Genomic DNA, 19,507 nt, shown 5'->3' with positions numbered 1-19,507 from the left:
CATTTATCCCCTCCTAATTTGTTTTCTGCACAGGAGCATTTGCTTGCTGAGGAAATACAAATGGTTGCATCCAGTCCTCAGGAACTGTTTCACCAAAGCTTTGTGTTAATTTTTTATCACATTTCTTACACATGTTTAGTTTCAGGTGCTAATCTGCATAGGCCAAACAGGGATATCTGAAATCCTTAAAGCTGTTGTTCTCTGCTACATTTCCTAAAAATTGCCAGCTCCAAGAAGAGATGGCAGAGCATAGCATGGAGTTGTCTCTTAATTGCCAGCTCACAGGCAAGCCTATTACAGTGAACTGAAATTGCTTCCAGTAATACACCTCTGAAAGTTATATTTCATGTAGCTGAAGTCTTTGTTTTCTTTGTGAGGAAAGGCCTCATCTTCCAAGCTTCGGTACAGTTTCTTCTCTTGGAGATCATTGTGATAAATACAGGAACTCCTCCTTGCATTTGCCTGCTAAGGAACAGATGTAGTCACTCTAGGCAAACCAGCCCATCAAACACTTTCATAACCATATAATGCACTACTTAAATATTTTTCAACTAAAAATGTTTGTACCATTTTGGTCGTAACCTTAAACACCTTTTGGTCATGTTCGTTTATTTAAACAAAATGACATCGCATTCACCAGGTATGATTTTAAAAAATAAATTTTTTCAAAAACCCTGTTCTCCAAAGCAAATCAATTTGGGTATAATATTTTCCTTCAACCCTATTTGGTTTATTTGTGGGTTTGAGTCTTTAGGTAAACACTTCAGACAGGTACTTCGAGATTTTTCACTGAATCCACAAAGGCTACAAGGCCACAAACCTTTTCTTAATGTAATTGAAATTTTTTATGAAACCACATGGGTATGAGAACCCTAGACCTGAGTTGTTTTTCCATGTTTTTACTAAGATGTGTCTTTACGTAGTGGAAAATTAAGAATTTTGACTTGTTTGATCTTGTATGACCCATCTGGAACTGTTTTGCAATTGTCAGTGCTCCTCTGCCAAACCACTCTGTTGGTGGGAAAGGCAGGCACTGCTGTCAACAGGCAGAGTTTTGATAAGTTTTAGAGTGTAGACTTGATTATTTCCTTACATGTATGGACTAGAATTACCAAGAAGGGGTACTCATGGTATAAGTGCTTTCTTTAATCTTGGAAATCTTCAAAACCAGCAGTTGGAAAAGATTAACCCAGGACATTGTCACCTGCTGTACTCAAAAAACATTTAGTTCTTCTCTCATGTTTGTGTCTGGAGGCTGTTCCTTTGTAGATAAGCAAAGAATAAATCCTGCATTCAGCTGTTGGTTTGCAAACTTAGATTTTCTGTGAAAGTTGAGGCATTCATTATCTTATATAAAAATTTGGCCAAATCCAAAGCTGTACTTTTCTACTTTTATGATTGTAGTGATACATAAGAAAGGCAACTGAATATTGTATTAAAAAAAATGTGCTAATATTCATTGTAGATTCCTGCTGTCTTAAGATATTTGTTACCTAACTTGGTGCTTCAGTGTACTCAATTCAGAATTAATATTTTTCCATGGTCCCAATAATATATTCTTTGTCTATATGCTTTTGAAGTATTGCATTTCTCTCTGGAACTTGCATGAGAAGTGTTTGCTTTTTTATGAAATCTCTTCAGAGTTCAGCTTAACAACAGTAGACTGAGAAATGCAGAACTGGCTCTAGCAGAGAGTATTAAATGAGTGTCGCTTATTTAATCTTGTAAAACAAAGCTTGAGAGAGGGGCTATGATTATCTTCTAGAATTCATTTTGATTGCTTGGTTAATGGGGGTAAAGATTTAATTTATAATGTAATTTTGGTGAAGGATCAAAAGCATATAAGTTGTTCCACTTTGATTCAAAAACTATCAGATAAAATGAAGTACCTTCTATATAAAATATCAGGTTGTAAAGAGCATTATATATTTTATGACAAAGCTTGATAAGTTTGTGAGTTTTGGTGTGATATAGTAAGATTAATCCTGGTTTGGGTTTCTTCTTGTCCCCAAAGACCAAAATAGGTTTTAAACAGAGTTAGTCATGTTTCCTGCATAGTATTTATATTGTTGTCATATATTTTTATTCTATGGCTTTTAGTGTACAGCTGTATTTCATTTTGGTAATTTGAATTAATGCTTCAGTCCGATTGTGGAAGTTCTTTTGAAACTTCAACTGATGCATTGTTTCTTCTAAGAGTTATTTTTCTCGTAAAAGAAAAAAAAAAGCGTAATTTTCTCTTAAAGCATAAAGGACTGGACAGGGATTTGGGGGTTTTGCTGTTGTACATTGAGAAACCTGTGAAGCTTGCATCATCCTTGTCTTGTGCTCATACCTGTGTGCTTTATTCACCATGTAAGCTTAAACAATTTCTTCATGTGAACAGTGATATCTTCCTGAGAGTTAAGGGGACTTTTGGGTTAATTTTTCTGATTCTGTGAGGCTTCTAAGGTTCATCTGAAAATTTTCAGTTACTAGATTCCCTGCCTAAATAAAGATAGAGGACTTTGGGCAGATTCTTCATCTGTGATACATTCATGAAGGTGGTTCCACCACCAGCTTGTTATTTCTCTGTATTACTGTCCTTAAGTCTGCTGGAGGTGCACAAATGCTTTGTGAGTTTTGACTTGGCAAGGGGGGAATGGTTATTTATTATGCAGGAAAAAAACCACTTATATGGCCTAATGTGGTGTGGGTGGTTGAACAAAGTACTAGAAATGTCATCTTTCAGTCCTGTGTTCCTAGGATACTGACAATATTCCATTTGAATTATGTTTAGGGATTTATTTTTTGTTGTTCTAAAAATGTCACAGTCACAGAATGTTAGGGGTTGGAAGGGACCTCAAGAGATCATTGAGTTCAGCCCCCCTGTTGGGGCAGTAGCACCTAAAGCAGGTCACAAAGGATCGTGTCCAGGTGGGTTTTGAATGTCTCCAGAAAAGGAGACTCCATCACCTCACACCCCAGAAGTCTGTGCTGCCATTCAGCACAACTTAGACAGGCTGGAGGGTTTGGTGGGGAGAAATTGAATGAAATACAAGAGCATGTGTAGAGTCTTGCATCTGGGAAAGAACCACCCCATGTACCAGTACAGGTTGGGCACTGAGCTGTTGGAGAGCAGTGTAGGGGAAAAGGTCCTGGGGATTCTGGTGGATGGAAGGATGCCCATGAGCCAACAATTTGCCCTTGTGGCCAGGAAGGCCAATGGCATCCTGGGGTGCATTAGAATTGGGGTGGTTAGTAGGTCAAGAGAGGTTCTCTTCCCCCTCTACTCTGCCCTGGTGAAACCACATCCGAAATATTGTGTCCAATTCTGGGCCCCTCAGTTCAAGATGTAGTATACTATACACCAGAAGTATACTAGTTAAGTAGCTGATACATTGTGACATATTTATTGGATGTAAAAATTTGGTATCTCAGTACTACTTAAATTATGTATACAGGCAGTATTCTATCAGCAAGCCTTAATATATGATTTCTTTTAAAACAAGATGAAATTTTATGTAGAACAATTTGCAGTGTGAAATACCTTTCTGTCAAAACATACTAATTGTTTTAAATCTGAGATGTATACAATTTTGGTACATTTTTTTCTCTGTTGTTCACTATGTGCAATTAGTGTTCTATGGTTTTCTTTCACCTATTCTGATGAGCTTTTAGCTATTCATGCTATCATGCTAAAATTTAAAAGTCATGGTAGAGACAGGAGTATATGTGAATTTGGAGGTGTGCAAACTGTTCCACTTAAAATACATTGCCAAATTATGGTCAGGAAAATGAGGCCAAGAAGACTGTGTAGCATATGGACTTCGTGGAGAGGCAACATTGTAAATTTTCTGTTGGAATCTGGTGTATTTTGATCTTGCTTGACTACAGGACAAAAAGATAGAATGTACTAACTTATTCATTGCCAATTCATTTCACAAGTAAAATCCTGCCATAATCACTGCAGTCCTGATGGTACAGTGGGTCCTCTGTTTGGATGTTGTTTGTTTTGGTTTGGGTTTTTGTTTGGTTGTCTGGTTTTGGGGGTTTGGTTGGTTTTGGGGGTTGGTTTTTGGTTTGGATTTGTTTTTTCATTGTTTTTTTTAATGGAATCTTCATGTCATTGTATACTCTGGATATTTGCGTATCTTTTCCTTTATTTGCTGCTTATTGTCTGAAGCTAGTGAAAGTGATACTTTTGGGCTTTTTACAATTGTTACTATTACTTATTTGCTATGATTTATATTTTAGTGTATCCCCAAATACTAGTAATATAGCAATATTTCATAAAAAATATGCCAAAAAGTATAATCAGATTAGTTCAAGACCATTCTGCTCTGTGCTGGAGCAATTGGGATACTGAGAAATTTTCCTGGAAATTTCCTGGATATTCAGTATTCATATGAGGTTCTTATAATGTAAATTCTGTCTTCTCTAGTTTAAAAGAATCCAAGACTGGTTTTGTTGGACTGGTTGATTAAGTATGAATTTACATCGGTGTTTGAAAGTATGAATTTACGTCAATGTTTGAGTAAGATAGCATCATCTTCTTTCTTGAGTATTGAATATTCTGTATCAGTACCTTAACTACTTCTAAATCGTTTGCACATTATTTTGAAGCATTTTGTGACACTTTAGAATAAAAGGATATTTAAAGATACAGTGGTTGTTTATGGAACTGAACATCTCTCAGGTTCTGTGGCAATTCTTGCTTTGTTTTAAAGTTAATTTTGTTATTGTTTGGTTGTTTTTGGTTTGTGTGGTTTTTTTAAACCTTGTCTTAAAAACTTGTAGAAAATATCATGTAGATAGTAAGTTTCATTACAATGTAACATTAAGATGTAGCAAGGACATCCTTGTCTTTTTTGTGGTTTTTGTTTTCATTTGAGAACAAGGACATAAGGCTACCTGCAGTATCAGATGTGGTTCTTGGGTGTACTTTTTTGACATATTAATTTATATGTTTTCATATACATGTAAATGACGTAAACCCTCTCTTCATCTAAGTGAGCACAGCTTCTCTGACATAGTTCTTTAGAACCACATATTTTATGATTAGCAATTAAGGCTGCTAATGACTTGCATAAGAGATCTACACCGGATGAAACAGGACTTTAATTGCTGTTTTAGTGTTTTTAATATGCTGAGTCCAGGAATCTTTGTCAGTAGTTGTGAAAAGAAAAACATGAAAGGGAAATTATAAGACCATCAACTTTTCATAAGCTTTCATTTCCAGAATCTTAAGGTGTGTTTCTGTGAAGTTCTTGTTAGGAATATGAAATACTTCTGTATGCTTTCAAAAGACTAATGAGATTGCTCATTTGAAGTGAAGAATTAAAAAATGTATATTTGCATCAAATAATATGTGTATATATTTGAATCAAATAATAAAAAGTATATACTTGTTGAGAATCACTATGCACTTTGGCTGCTGAAAGTGAGCTGATAGAGAAAATCAACCTTTAACCTATTTACTTTTTATTTTTAATTTATTCATTCTAAGATGCAACAAGTCTAGTTAGAACTGTGAATAACCTTTTTTCTAGTAGTTAGTTTCATAGTATTCTGTATGCTGTGTTCTGGTCATTAAGATGTCATAGTATATGAAAGGTCAAAATTAAGATAAATAAGAATTCTTTTTTAATAGGCAGTCCTTTGGAAAGAATTAATAACTCTTTCAAGACATTCTAGATGCATAATTTAGATCATGAACAATACAGATGTATCGAAGAAAAAAATCAAATTTAGCATTTACTTTACAAAGCTCAATATTCCCTATTTGGCAAATTTTGGGGTTGTTTTTTGTTTTGTTGATAGATTGGTTACTTGGTTGGGTTTTTTTCCCTCTAAACTGTCACAGGAGAGGATGAGAATTTTAACATTCAGAGTAAGAGTTCTTCAGTGACACTGATTCATGACTTGCCAAGAACAAACCTCTCCTAAATCCTTCAGACCGAGTCCAGTGCAGGCTTAAATGCTCCTTACACTTAGCAGAGTTAAACCAGTGTTTCCCTGTCTCCTCCTAATCAAATTTCAGGTTCATCCATAATCTGGGAAATTACAAGAAGGTGGAGAGCATAAGTGCATCCAGTATCCAACCAGCCTGTTCTCTGTGGTGTGTGGCTTTCCATGCTCAGGCAGCAATGCAGGTCCACTTATGCCTCCTAACCTGTATGTGCAGCAAATGTTTCTTCAGCTGCAACAGATGTCCTATTCCTACTATCTCTTCAATATTAGATTTAGAAGTCTTAGTTTTTTCAATTCCAGCTGTGCCCAATGGGGAAGAAATGTTTTCTCTGAGACATGGGTAATTAATAAGATGCACAGCACTCCAGAAATGCAGCTCATTATTTGCAGCTCAGTGTATCAGGTTAGGACAGACAGAGAAATAAGAAGTGGCAGCAGCAAAGGGAATATTGCTGAGTGTATTGAAAGAGGAAAAATAGCACTTAAGAAAGAAAAGAGAACTTGTCTTAGAGCTAGAGCCCTACTTATTTAGTGCATTATATGTCAACAGCAAGGGGCAGAGAGGAAGGCAAAGTAGCTCAAAGGCATTTGAACAAGGTCAGCTGGGCTCTGCAGTGTGATCTGGACCTGGACTTTCATGTTACCAGCCAGGGCATTTGTTACCATTTTGATAGCAGACTGAAGGGGGGAGGATTTGGACTGAGCTTGGCCAAGCCCCAGAGCAGTGGGTATCCTTCATCCTAAGTATGTGGGAAGAGGATTAGTGGTTACCATTGTCCAGCACATTACCAGCCTGGCCACTGCAGCTATCACAGGGTCTCAGCCAGGCAAGAGCTCAGGCACATCTGTCCATCTGCCTGTCTGCTTTGCTTTGCATCACAGGGGAGGGACGGAGTCAATGGACAGGATGCCTGCTTGGTGCTGGCTACCCATGACACCCTTTCCTTTACACTCAACAATCCCAAATATGAGCAAGTAGAAAAGAATGTTGTGAAAGAAATACAAATTAAATTATATTTGTATTAAGTGTTTGTTTTGCTTGATCCTAGTTACACTTGACTAGAAAAAAACTTCTGGAATTGTGGTCCAGTTCTGGCTATCTCTGTCACCTCATTATACATATTTCCCATAAAGTCATAGACACGTTTAGAATTCTTTGAATGTATGCATATGTTTGGGGTTGTTTTTTTTTTTCTGGTTTATATTAAGTGAAAAGATAAATAGGCATTTTTTTTCTTGCAATAAGTGGTTTTCTCCTTACCTTGTCTCAATAATTCCTCTAAATAAACTTTAGTACTATTGCACTTCATTAGTTCTTTAAAAGCAAGTCCAAGCACAACTTTTGAAAGTAGAAATAATTCTGATAAAGATGCAGTTTAAATAAAATTGCTAGCATAAATTCTGCAGTGTTTTATGTTTTCGTAGCATATAACAGATACAGCTCTTGTTCAAAATATAGCTGGTAGCAATTCCTTATTAAATAATGAAAGATTATATAGAAAATTAATATACCTTTGATTTAGTTATATACAGTCTTAAAGGATAATATTGAAAAGTTCATGATCATAAAATATAATAAGATTGCAGGTTCTGCCTATCAGTACAGAATAGAGCTGTGGTAGACCAGAAATACTCAGACCATAATTACATTGCAGTTAGCAGCAGGAAGGATTAACAACTCTCATAGAAAAATACTGTATATTAGGGCTGCCTTTATTTGTTAAATTAATAGACCGGTTCTCAGCTTTGGCATTAAAAACTAACTCTATTAATTTCCTTGGTATGTTCAAGCTTGATTTTAGCTTTAGTTATTGCCATTTTTTTATTAGCTAGAAATAAAAACACTGTTCTGTTAGTGGGTTTTATGTCCTGTTAAGTTCCTTCTAGTAAAAGACACCTGCAGTTGAACTTGGTCAATAATTTACTCAGACCAAAAAGTCTAAACAAAGTTTGCAAAGTAAACAAATTGCTTTGATTGTCACAGAAGAGATCTTTGTGCTTAACTCTTAACATTTTTTGTTTGTTTGTTTTATTAACTATAAACCATTTATGTGTTCTATAACTGATTTTGATGTTCCTTTCACACATGGAATGGGGGTTACAGTAATTAGTATAGTAGCTATAGATAGCCCCTACCAAATAACCAGTATTATTGCTAAATCTTATGCTACAAACTGTATGGATTAAAGGGGTTATAGTGGACTTCATCCTATAAGGGGATTTGCTAATGAACCAGATTTCATAATATAATATTTGCTTTATTTTGCTTTAGGGTTTTCAGGTTGTCTTAAGATTGTTTTAATAACCTGAGATTTCATCAGGTTACAGTCCCAGTGAAGAAAAAGAGACTAATGACTTCATGATAATAATTAAATATGTGTTTTGTGAAATTTTATTAGTATTCAGTTTTGATTTAGTTTTAAAGGCACACACTTTGACCATTTTTCATTTTAAAGGAAACTAACGAATAATGGCTTTGGAAATCTCTTTGGGATATCTCACTCGTGGTCTGGTATTTTCTGTTAGTCATACTTTGACTTCTCATACTTCTATGAAATGTACTTCTACAAACTTGCAGCAAGTTTAACACTGTGTTGTCTTGCTTATGTGGTGAGTAGGATAGTTCTTGAATAAGGAAAATTACATTAAAAACCACACTCATTGTGAAGGGCTTTTTACTTATGACAGCTTATTGTCAACTTCTTACTGTCGCCTCCTGGCCTCTCTGTCTTCTTCATAATCCTCACTGTATGTAGTGGAAAACTGCTCTTAGATCCTACCTTAACCTTCTCTTCTCCTAGCTAAAACAAAAGTCATTGAATCATAGAATGCTTGTGTTGGAAGGGAACTTAAAGATCATCCAGGGACACCTCCCACTAGACCAAGTTGCTCAAAGCCCCATCCAGCCTGGCCTTGAACACTTCCAGGGAGGGAACATCACAGCCTCCCTGGGCAACCTTTTCCAGTGTCTCAGCACCCTCACAATAAGGAATTTCTTCCTAATGTCTATCTTAAATCTCCCCTCTTCAGGCTTAAAACTATTCCCCTTTGTCTTATCTCTACAGGCCCTTGGAAACTATCCCTCCCCAGCTTTCTTGTAGGCTCCCTTCAGATACTGGAGGCTGCTATAAAGTCTCCTTGGAGCCTTCTCTTTTCCAGGCTGAACAACTCCAGCTCTCTGAGACCATCTTTTAAGAGAGGTGTTCAGATCATCTTGGTTCTCCTCAGGAGTCTCTCCAATAGCTCTTTGTCCTTCCTGTGTTAGGGGCTCCAAAACTGGACACAGTACTACAGGTGGGGTCTCATGAGAGTGTAGTAGAGGGGGAGAAAATCCCCCAGTTTCCTCACACTTTCCTGGTACAACACCTGCTGCAGACCCCCAGCACCATTAGTGCTCCTGTACTGAAATCCCTTCACTTTTTCTTCTACTTGATGGGGGGGAGAGGAGCAAATCTAAGTAGTACCTTAATTCTTCTCTGCTATGGGCAGTATCTCTTTCCCCATCTGTTGCTTCTATAGATGGACACTTGATTTTCTCTTGTGATTTTGACTCAGTCAGTCAAGATTGACACAAGAAATGACTCAGACTGTCATTTCATTCTCTACAATGTTTAGGTTTTTACCACTATGAAAATAATCTTCATTTTTCTTTAAATTTTAAGCAGAGGTAAAAGTAAATAGGGATTAATTTGTAGGGGGCATTTGCCTGTGATTTGTTTTGTGTTTTGTTTGGGGGTTTTTGTTCAATAGATGAGGAATTAACTCCTGGTTATGCCTACCTCTGATGCCTGTGATTTACCCACTCAGGAAAACTGCCACTATCTGAATGGCAAGGAGGGAAGTGGGGAGGCTGGAAATACCTTTCCACAGAGCGGCATGAGAGGGCAAATGCTGTGTACAGACCCAGCTGAAGTTGTGCTGGCAGCTCGGGTCACAGGGCCAGTTCAGGAGATGGACATGGCTGGCTAGGTACTGCAAGTCCAAGGAAACTGGGGTGCTCTGTTTGCTGAATGCAAGGGTGTAATTTTGAGTATATTTGTTGCAGGCGCAGCCAAAATATAAACAAACATTGGGGAATTTTGTAAAGCCCAGTTCTGTTGATGGTTCACTGGCTGCCCTGATTCCTCAGCCAGGTGGCATCACAGTGTCATTTAAATTAAGCAGAAAATCAAAGTCTTTAAGGAATATTTTGCAATTTATTTTTTTTTTTACTCAGTTTTCTTGTTTTGAAATATACCAAGCAGTTTCTCACTAATGAGGTTTTTATGGTAAATTCTAATTCAAGTTCATGATTCATCGTATTTTGAAGAGTGTCTCATATTTTAATTCTTAATGTGGATAGAAATATTAATTTAAGCAGGTAGTGTAGATGCCTTATTTGAGCAAAACTAAGAATAATAATTAAAAATAAATTAATATTCCCCCGTCACTTGTAGTTAACTTTGCTCTAAGTATAAAATGCTAAACTGAGCAGTTTTAGATCAACTTGTCGTGTGGGCTTGTGAATACTAAGTACCAGCATATGTTTGTACGTTTCTTCAAATCCAAAGACACTTTTGGGCGGGGGGGTTTGGGGTTTGGGTTTTTTATTGCTTTTTTTTTTATTTACTTTTACCTCTGCTTAAAATTGCTTTTTTGAAGAATGCTGCACAGTCAGGCAGCAATAAACACAACATGATTTTCTTTAGCAGGTAAAGAAAATAATTTTTGTAATGGTTTTGTCAAGTTTATTTTTAGCAAAGTGTAAGATTTATTTCCAGTTGAGTCAGTTTTGAAGCTCTTTAATAGATAGCAGAAAGATAAACCTTATGTTTGGAAAATCATTCAGTTAGCAATTGAACTGTCAAATCTTTGGCCAGTTACTTCATTTGGATTTATAACACATATTCAGTAATCAGTATTAGTCTTAGACTTTGACGAGCAGTTAAGGAATGAGTCTTAGCATTGGAAACAGTGGCAAAATGCCCACTCAAATAGAAATTAACTTGGACAGTAAATGGGTTACTTGGCCATTTATCTATATATTCAAGTTTGATTAAAATTATTAGTGAGTTTTCAATTAATCATAGAGGTATTAAACTAGTTCTTCACCAACAGTCCTATTTCAGATTTGAGCTGCACATTAATTTTCATATAGTGTGGATATTGAAGATGTAGTCTTTGCATGTTGAGCCAGGAGTGTAAGGTTGAATGGTCTGAGTTTTCCAGCCTTTAAGCCTGGAGCTCCTGATTTCTTCTGCTTCTTGTTGTACTTTCTGGGATAAAAATTGAATGTTTTGTCTGCTCACCATGCACTATTTCCAAACAGACCTCTAAAACTGTACATTTATTTTAGGAAATGTGGTTAGTTCTGAAAGATAATGTACCTTCACTGGTTTAGAAAGGTAAATGTAACATAATTAATATGGTTTACTTATTTTACTTTTTTAATCATTAAGCAGTCAGATATTTGTAAAAGTGACTGCTATGTAGAAGGTTTCAAGAAAACAAACTAAATTTTTGCAATAATTTTCTGATATGCATATCCAGTATGATCAGTTTACTGTCAAAACTGAGTTTATTAGCACAATTCATTCATCTACAAGAATAAATTGTTTCACAAAAGTGTAGCAGCATTTTCTAGTTTGAAAAGCATGAGCAATTGCCACAGAAATGATCAGTATAAAGGACCAAATGTGTGACCAGCATAGATTCCTGCTCTCTGACCTCATGCTGAACCAGTTTAGTTTTGGTGCCCTGTCTGTTGAGTAGCTTAATGCAGGCTGGTCTTGGTTCCAACATCTGGTCTGCTGAGATCTGCTGGAAGGCTCACAGTTCTCTTGTGGCTGGAGGATTGGTTTAGGCCAAATTTATTTGAACAGTAGCCCAAAGGAAAACCAAAACACTGCTCAAGCAATATGAATCGTTTGTACCAGAGGCCTGACCAAGCCAAGCCTTGGCACTGCCAGCAGTAAAACAGGTAATTCCATAAAATATGTTGAATTAACTGCTGTGTCTTAGAGCTGACTGAAAGTTACTTTGTAAAAGGAAAGAAAAAAACAAAACAACACTTTCATGGAGGTATACATTTATCATCCCTCCACACAACCTTCCTACTCTCCACTGCTAATTTATTAATTACAGTTATCAGCATAACTGTCAAGTAAGTAGAAATAATTTTATAGAAAGTGTGATTTTGGCAGTTGTGTAGCACTTTATTAAAAATGTGTTCTCTCAAGTGTAATAGAGACATTCTCACACTAACTCTGTCGTATTGCTACTTATTATTCATAATTAAATATATAATACTGTTCAGCTTCTTTCTTGTTTCATTATTACAAGAGCCAGTATAGCAAGACCATGAAATAGATGAAGCCAAAATAATTCTCTCACACATAAAAGAAAAATCATATCATGTTAATTTGTGCTCCTTACTGTGTCTTTAAATCACTGAATTCTTGCTAAGGGCTTCTACAGCCATCTTCCATGAAAGCAATGAACAGAGCAAGGAAAATAAGACCTTTATGAAGAAGAGGAATTTCACTGTCGTATTTCAGGATCCTGATTTGTAGCAGGATAATGGCTGAGACTTTAATTGCATTCCTGCTTACTTATTCGTGCTCTTTCAACTAAATCTTGGCAAACAGATAAATCCGAAAATAGACATATACACATGCTTACAAATATATGTATATATACAAATGTGTCTTCATTTTTCTGCAAAAATAGAGCACCTAGAAGACACAAGCAGGCTTAGCAACTGCAATTATTCCTAAGATTGCCTTGTAATTTCCATCATAATAAATTCCAAATGTAGCTTGTTCTGATGTAACTTGTCAAAAAAACATCCCTTTTGTTGCTTTGCCACAGATTAAATTTTAAGGGATGATTTTGTCAAAGCAATCAAATGGATTAGACAGGAGAGCTCCAGGTGATCTTTTGTATGGAAAGCTTGAAACAGGAATTTAATCGTTGTCTTAGAAAGACTTATGCATCCGTTTTTAGGATCTGTGGGCTTTTGGTCACCATTTATTTAAAGAAACAAACTAAGTTGCCAATTTTGCCCAATTGTGAGCCTTCTAAAGTTTTCATTTACATGAACTCAGGAGAGAATCTGTTGTAGTTCATTGTCCAGAGTCCTCCTCTCACAGCTGGCAGGTTTCAGCACACAGCTGAGCATTTGAAGCTTTGTGCTGCTGTGGGCCAGGGTGGGTTTTGGTGCCATCATCAGAACTGATCATACAGGCACTGTCCCAGTCAGCTCCTGGTGATCTATGTTCCTGGGATTTGGCAGTTTGGAAATGAGCTTTGTCTTAAGTCTAACAGAGGAATGAAAGAACTGACCTGCAGGAAAATATTTTGGGATGGGAAAATAGAAAGGAGTGGGAAACCAAAGCTAAAAAATTAAATTAGAGTTGCTTAACTTTGCATCAGTGTCAGAGACCACTGCCCAGAGTATCAGGGAAGAGGAAAACATCTAAAGTGACTGTGAGGCTTTTGTATCCAATTGTGTGACTATGCCCAGAAGTCCAACAACACTTTGTATAGGCAAAAAGACATACAGATAAAAGTCCTTCTGACCAGTCAGTGATGGGGCAGGAAGCAAATATTTTTCAAGTAATCCTTTTGAAGGATCCTTCAAAGTGCAGTCAGTGGGATTTAATCCTGTGTGTCACTGTAGCTACAATCCTTGAATTTTATCCAACAGGAGATTGGGCATATTTTCTGGTACCATATTGCTACAATAAAACATATGCCCTACAAAAGCAGGAATCCACATTTGGGGAGCTTTTCAAATTAAATTCAAATTATAGTTTGAAATTACTCTTATTGATAATTTTACCCATATTGCTATATGATTAATCTTGAAAGAAATCTAACTATTGTTTGCTTCACTATAATCAAGGGATACCCAGAAAGCAGCAGCAGCACCATATTCTTTATGTGAAAATTTCCTAATTAGGGAAAAGAATTTCAGCACTTCTGCAATGTAGTCAGCAACTTTGGTTTATCTGTAGTTGTCTGCCTGTTACCCACCTGATAAAGAGGTTATAAAAACATTTAAGGTATTAAAAATTGACTAAATATTTTATAGCTTCTTAAAGAGGAACTGTAGGTATTCCTTACCTAGCAAAAGGATGTTGACGTGATTGGGCAATAGACTGAAAGTGGGTGGAAGATCTTATATATGAAAGATACAATACAATTTGGAAGAACTCTACCCAAAACAATGTGTGAAATCTTTCAGGGCTTGGTTGGAATTAGCAAGTGTGTATGATGTATTCAGGTCCTAAAATAATGTAGGAAATATGGCAAATCTAAAAGAAGACTGAGTGCCAAGGTGCATTCTGGACTTTCAGGGCCAATTACATTTATAGTAGTGACTCCAATACCCATGTATTCAATTATTAGCTATGAAATGGAAATGCTAATGCTCTTTACCTCTTAGAAGTCTGATGGGGTGGTTCTGATACATTGCATGTGAATTTGTGTTTGTCTGAGTACAGCAAGGAGTCTCCATCCATGAAGAGGGGCACCAGGAGTGGTACAGTCATACAAGGGCCACTGTGGGTACATAAAATCTACACACTTGCATACTGTTACTTTCTTTCATTCACAGTATTTACAGAGCAAGTGACTTTACACCTTTTTAAATTTTTTTAAAAATTATTATTTTATTTTTCTTGGTGCTATCGATAAACTGTCCATAGATCAGCAACAATTAATAGCTGGTTTCTGAACTGAAGGATTGAAGAGTAAGTATTTCCATAAAAGTCACAGGAAAATCAATGAATCTCATGGGATCTCAGCTTTATTTGGGATACTGAAGTGCTACATGAGTGATTGCTTATAAATAATTAGTAGTGCATGATTATAAATAATGATACATTTCTATTACACTGGTATTAAAACCAATGTATTTATTGCTTTTCTCTCTCTCTCTCCATCTAGGAATTACTGATATTTTTACAGAATTTGCCCACAGTACACTGGGGAAATGAAGAAATAAGTGTACTCCTAGCAGAGGCCTACAGACTGAAGTTTGCATTTGCAGATGCCCCCAATCATTACAAGAAATGAAATAAAGAGCCAGAAATCATTAAGAACAACGTCTTCTGCAGTATTATGGCATCTGTTGTTCTGGTAGTGCTTTCAGCTCATTACTTTTTCATTTGAATTAAGATGACCATTAAAATTCTGTTAGACTTTGCAGAATGAGAACAGAATACCAAAGAAATGGACAAAGCAGGATATTGAACTTTGAATAAACTTAAAAGTGAACTTTTTTGCTCAGCATGAAAAATGAGTTCAAAAGTCGTCTTTTTTTTCTCTTATCTAATTAGGAGAATTGCAGTCTGTCTAATTTATGTCAAGCAATTTTTGTGTGTACCTAAGACTTAAAACTATTTATGGAATGATTTTGTCATAACTTTCTGTAACTTCAGTGTCACCTGCCATGATTTTATTTGCCAGTTTTGATCAGTAAAAGTTATCTGGTTTGAGTGGAAAAAAAAGAACCTTTCATAGTCATAAAGACCATGTGAGACAGCAAGGCCTGTGTGTTGAGGTCAGGTTATAAACACTGATATTCACACACCATCTGTTGTTTTTCCAGGGAATTAGGTTAAATTACTTCAATAGTGTAAGAAGGTTGAAATGGAAATTGGTGGCATTTTCTAAACATTACTTGGTCTTGGGAGAATGCCATAGAAGTTTTTTAAGCCATGCAAAAGAGTTATTTAAAGCCAAAGAGTCATCTATAACACTAAAATAAATTCCTCTCTATATATTTTGAACTGGTTTTAAAATATCAAATTAAATGGAAGACACAGTCTTGTCAAAGCAATTAAGGCTTTTCTTTCAATGCCTTTCAGTTTTTCAGCATGAAAGTTCACTTTTAAGAAATGTATTAAGAAGCTTGGTTTACTGTACTTTTATATCAGTTGCTGCCTTATTCTCCATTTCTAGCATGTTAGCAAAGGAAAATAATATATCCTTTCAAAGATTATTTGTTAAATAATTTAATACCTTTTTTCTGATTATTCAGAGGAAGTGAGAAGATAGTTCCCAGTAACAGCTGCAGTATACTCAGATCAGTCATAATGTTTTAGCAGAATAAAAATCCTCTATAGGAGTAGAGAATGAAATTACTTTTCCTTCATGTAATCATGGGATGCTGAATAGTTTCTTAAAACTTAGATAATTTAAGTGACCTATTTATTTTCAAGAAATCTTTTCAGATAAGAATTCTGGTGTTTCTCTAGTGGGTGTAAATAACTCATATTTGTGCCTACCCTACACGTTCAGGTTATTAAGGGTGAGAGTTGGATTAAGCAATATACTGGAAGCTCAAAATTTTTATTCCTCTGTTCAGTCCTCAAGTTGCACAATGTTGCACAAAAAGTGTAGTGCACTTTTAACTTTGAGAAATAAAAGATCTTCAAGAGGTTGTCTCTTGTGACTTGTAATTGGAAGATTATTTTCAAGTTCTTAAAAGTAAGTAGATACATATTTTGAAGAAAGCTTTCTAGATGTGTTATTTACGTTACTTGTTTTAGGGGCCTTAGTTCTTGACACTGACTTTATAATAATAAAGTATTTCAGGGTAGATAGGATAAAAAATACATTTTTACCAACGTGATTATGAGATCGGTATTTTAAAATTGCATTAAATCCTTGGTAGAAGAGAAAAAAATTAATTAAAAAAATGAATTCAGAAGCAGGTGTGTGTGGTGACTAGAATGCATTTCTGTTCCTCTGGCATCAGCTGAGGTTTTCAGTTGCAATGGATGCAAGTTTAGGCCTCCCAGAGAGCTGCATTTGTGCCTGGAGTGCGTCGTGGATCTGTGTTTCTTACATGTCCGTGTACTGTTTTCTGTAATTTCAGTTCATGGTCTAATGTACCAAAATTTATGTTTACAAAGAATGTCATATTGTGCCTAACAGAGTATCTACCAATAACAGAATAAAATAAAACTGAAAATTATGACCATTTGCTTTAAACTTAGTATCTACAATCATTTGTTGATAGAATTGCATATTATTATAATTAGAGAAGACACATAGCATTAAATGTACAATGTTGTAAGGGTTTTCTATACTTAACTTTTTTCTATAAAGATGTTACTTAGGTAGTTACATGTAACATGGAAAGTTGACTCAAAGTTGTCTGCTGTGTCAGATGCTCCTGCATAACACTTATGGGACTGGATATATAAAATTTCCTTCCTTGGGTCCACATCAGTTGTCTGCCATGTCTTCCAAATTCAACAGGTACCTCTTACTTCTCTTGGAAGAAAGTAAAACCATTAGAGGTCTCATTTACTGTTGTGTCTGTGTCAGAAGTTGAAAATTGTATTTGAGCACATTGCTTTTTAAGGATAGTGGGAAATTTCCTAATATAGCAACAATGCCTAATTATGTAGATATAGACTTTTCTGGAAAATGTGACCTATTCAGATAGTTTTCATTAAATAGAAGGCCAACATTTGTGTAAAATTTTAAAATTTCAGTACTAAATATTTGCATAAAATATTTCATTTTACTAAAAAAATAAAATACCTTACATTTAACAATTCTGCATCTCAGGTAAACTGTCATTCCAGACAAAATATTATATAGGAAAAGAAATAATGTTATCATTATTACATCCTTTGGTTTTTTACGTCCTTTGGGGTTTTTTTGGGTTTTTTTTTTTCAAATTTAAAGATTCTGAATATTACAAAATTTGTTTGTAATGCATATTTTCTTATGAAGGAGGCATCTTGACACATCACTAGTGAATCCAGGCACTAATTTCCTAGAAGTTATGTGAAATATCAATTTGTTTTGTCTAAAATGTGTGTTAAATAATTTCTGTAATAAAAATTAAACAAGAATGTACAATATAAAAAGATTTATGACAGCAGTATTTGAAAAATGTAAATATTAAACAAATTAGTTAACTGTGTAAATACAGTACATGGAGTAGGATAGAAATGTAAGTTGAAATCTTATGTAACTCTGTAATATGGTATAAGAATTAGTTTTGTTATTATTTTTGGCTCAATTCCTTGTGGAACAGTCCATGAATTTGTTTTTAACTTCAGAACTACAGAATATCTGAAGTTCCATTGTCTGCTTCTGACAAATGTTAACACTGAGGCACTGATTAAAACTGTAAAACTGATGGAAGATGAGGAAATAAATGCATATTTATGAAGTGCTATATAGAGTGGAAAGCTTTTTTTACTGTTTCCATCAGGCACATCACATGCTACATCAAAGCCTGGTTTTGGTGCGTTTGTTTTACAGTCTCAAAACCCCGTATTCCAAGAGCAAATGTGGCAACAAAACCTCTGTTCTGTCACATTTCTGCAACTCCCTGCCCTTGTAGATCTTGCAAGTTAATAAGGCACAGACAACTTCCCAAGGTGTCTTTGCATATGTATAGAAAGTACTGGGCATTTTCTGCAAAAAGCAGATGAAGGTAAGTTGGACACCGCAGCAGAATTAAACCAGGGGCAGATAGAGCAAATTAAGGCAAAGAAACAAAGGAGATCAAGAATTCTGTGTGCCTCTGGAGGTGAGGAAGAACAGTGAAAGGTAGTGAAAGGGTCAATAAGATATGGAAATTTAAGGATGATTTAACAAGCAGGGAAAGGTAGCTTGTACATATAGGAAGCTCAAGTCCCTTATGTCAAGGAAGCTCTGGTGAGAATATGCACTAGGCTGGTTATACAGAAGGCAAAGTCAATAACCTCCTGTTTAAACCTAAACACAGCATTCAGGGAAAAAGAGACATAGGGATGCAATGGGCAATCTTTCTGTTATGTGCTTGAGAGAAAATGAATTGTAATCATGCTGGTTTCTCACCTTGAATTCAATTTGTGTTTCTTCATGTGCTCTGCTGTTCTGAAGATCCTTCAGAAAATCAGGTCAGGGAGATTTTTCAAATTACATTTTCAAAAGGAGATCAAGAAGGTAGAGTAAAGGTCCTGAGGTCTCACAAGGAATGTGCTGGGGGACATAGCTGAAAGCTATTTGTTGATTTTCTGGTACAAAAGCAGTCCTGGATATCTACTTTATGTCCTGGACAGATATCCCACAGATATAAATGTGAAGTTCAACAGAAAGGGCTTTCCAGAAATCTGAGCTTCATTTCAGGTCACTTCCTCCTTGAAAACAGAATGGAGAAGAAAGTAAGTGCTTTAAATTCTTTGGAGATGGTGAATGGAGGCAAGGAGTTCACAGTTCAGCAGTCAGGCAGGATGCTGTGCCATGGAAAAGAACTCCAGCTTCTAATCACTGTATGATGGGGAGAGAAGTTCCTGAGCAATTTAATTCCAGATGATTTGCATTTTTATAAGTTAAAGCTAAAATCTTGCATCCCATCTAATTCCTTAAGCTTGGTGTAGCTGAGGCAGCACTGGAGTAAATAATTAAATTCCTGTGGCACCATATCAAAAAACCTTTTAACACTTACTTCAAAGTCTTCTGTACGTATCCCACATGTGAGTCAAGACGTGTGCCAGAAATGAGAGGCTGAGAGAGATGTGATACTACAGAAAGCTCCTGAGAGACAGGTGCTATGAAA

General features: G+C 35.8%; 1 protein-coding gene across 2 annotated transcripts in view; it reads left to right on the top strand.

The window, feature by feature from the left end:
* The window catches only part of TBC1D22A (TBC1 domain family member 22A), a 162,356-nt gene extending 144,217 nt beyond the window's left edge, over nucleotides 1-18,139 (top strand). For both annotated transcript variants that reach the window (XM_071733834.1, XM_071733833.1), the window contains one exon: nucleotides 14,884-18,139. In XM_071733834.1, coding sequence (XP_071589935.1) covers nucleotides 14,884-15,012 — 129 coding nt within the window. In that variant the 3' untranslated portion in view covers nucleotides 15,013-18,139. The remainder of the gene's footprint in view (nucleotides 1-14,883) is intronic.
* Nucleotides 18,140-19,507: the final 1,368 nt, after the last annotated feature.

This window comes from Heliangelus exortis, chromosome 1 (genome assembly GCF_036169615.1).
Source record: "Heliangelus exortis chromosome 1, bHelExo1.hap1, whole genome shotgun sequence".
Taxonomy (NCBI): Eukaryota; Metazoa; Chordata; class Aves; order Apodiformes; family Trochilidae; genus Heliangelus; species Heliangelus exortis.
The sequence above is the reverse complement of the archived record's forward strand: the minus strand, read 5'-3'. Positions and strand labels throughout refer to the sequence as shown.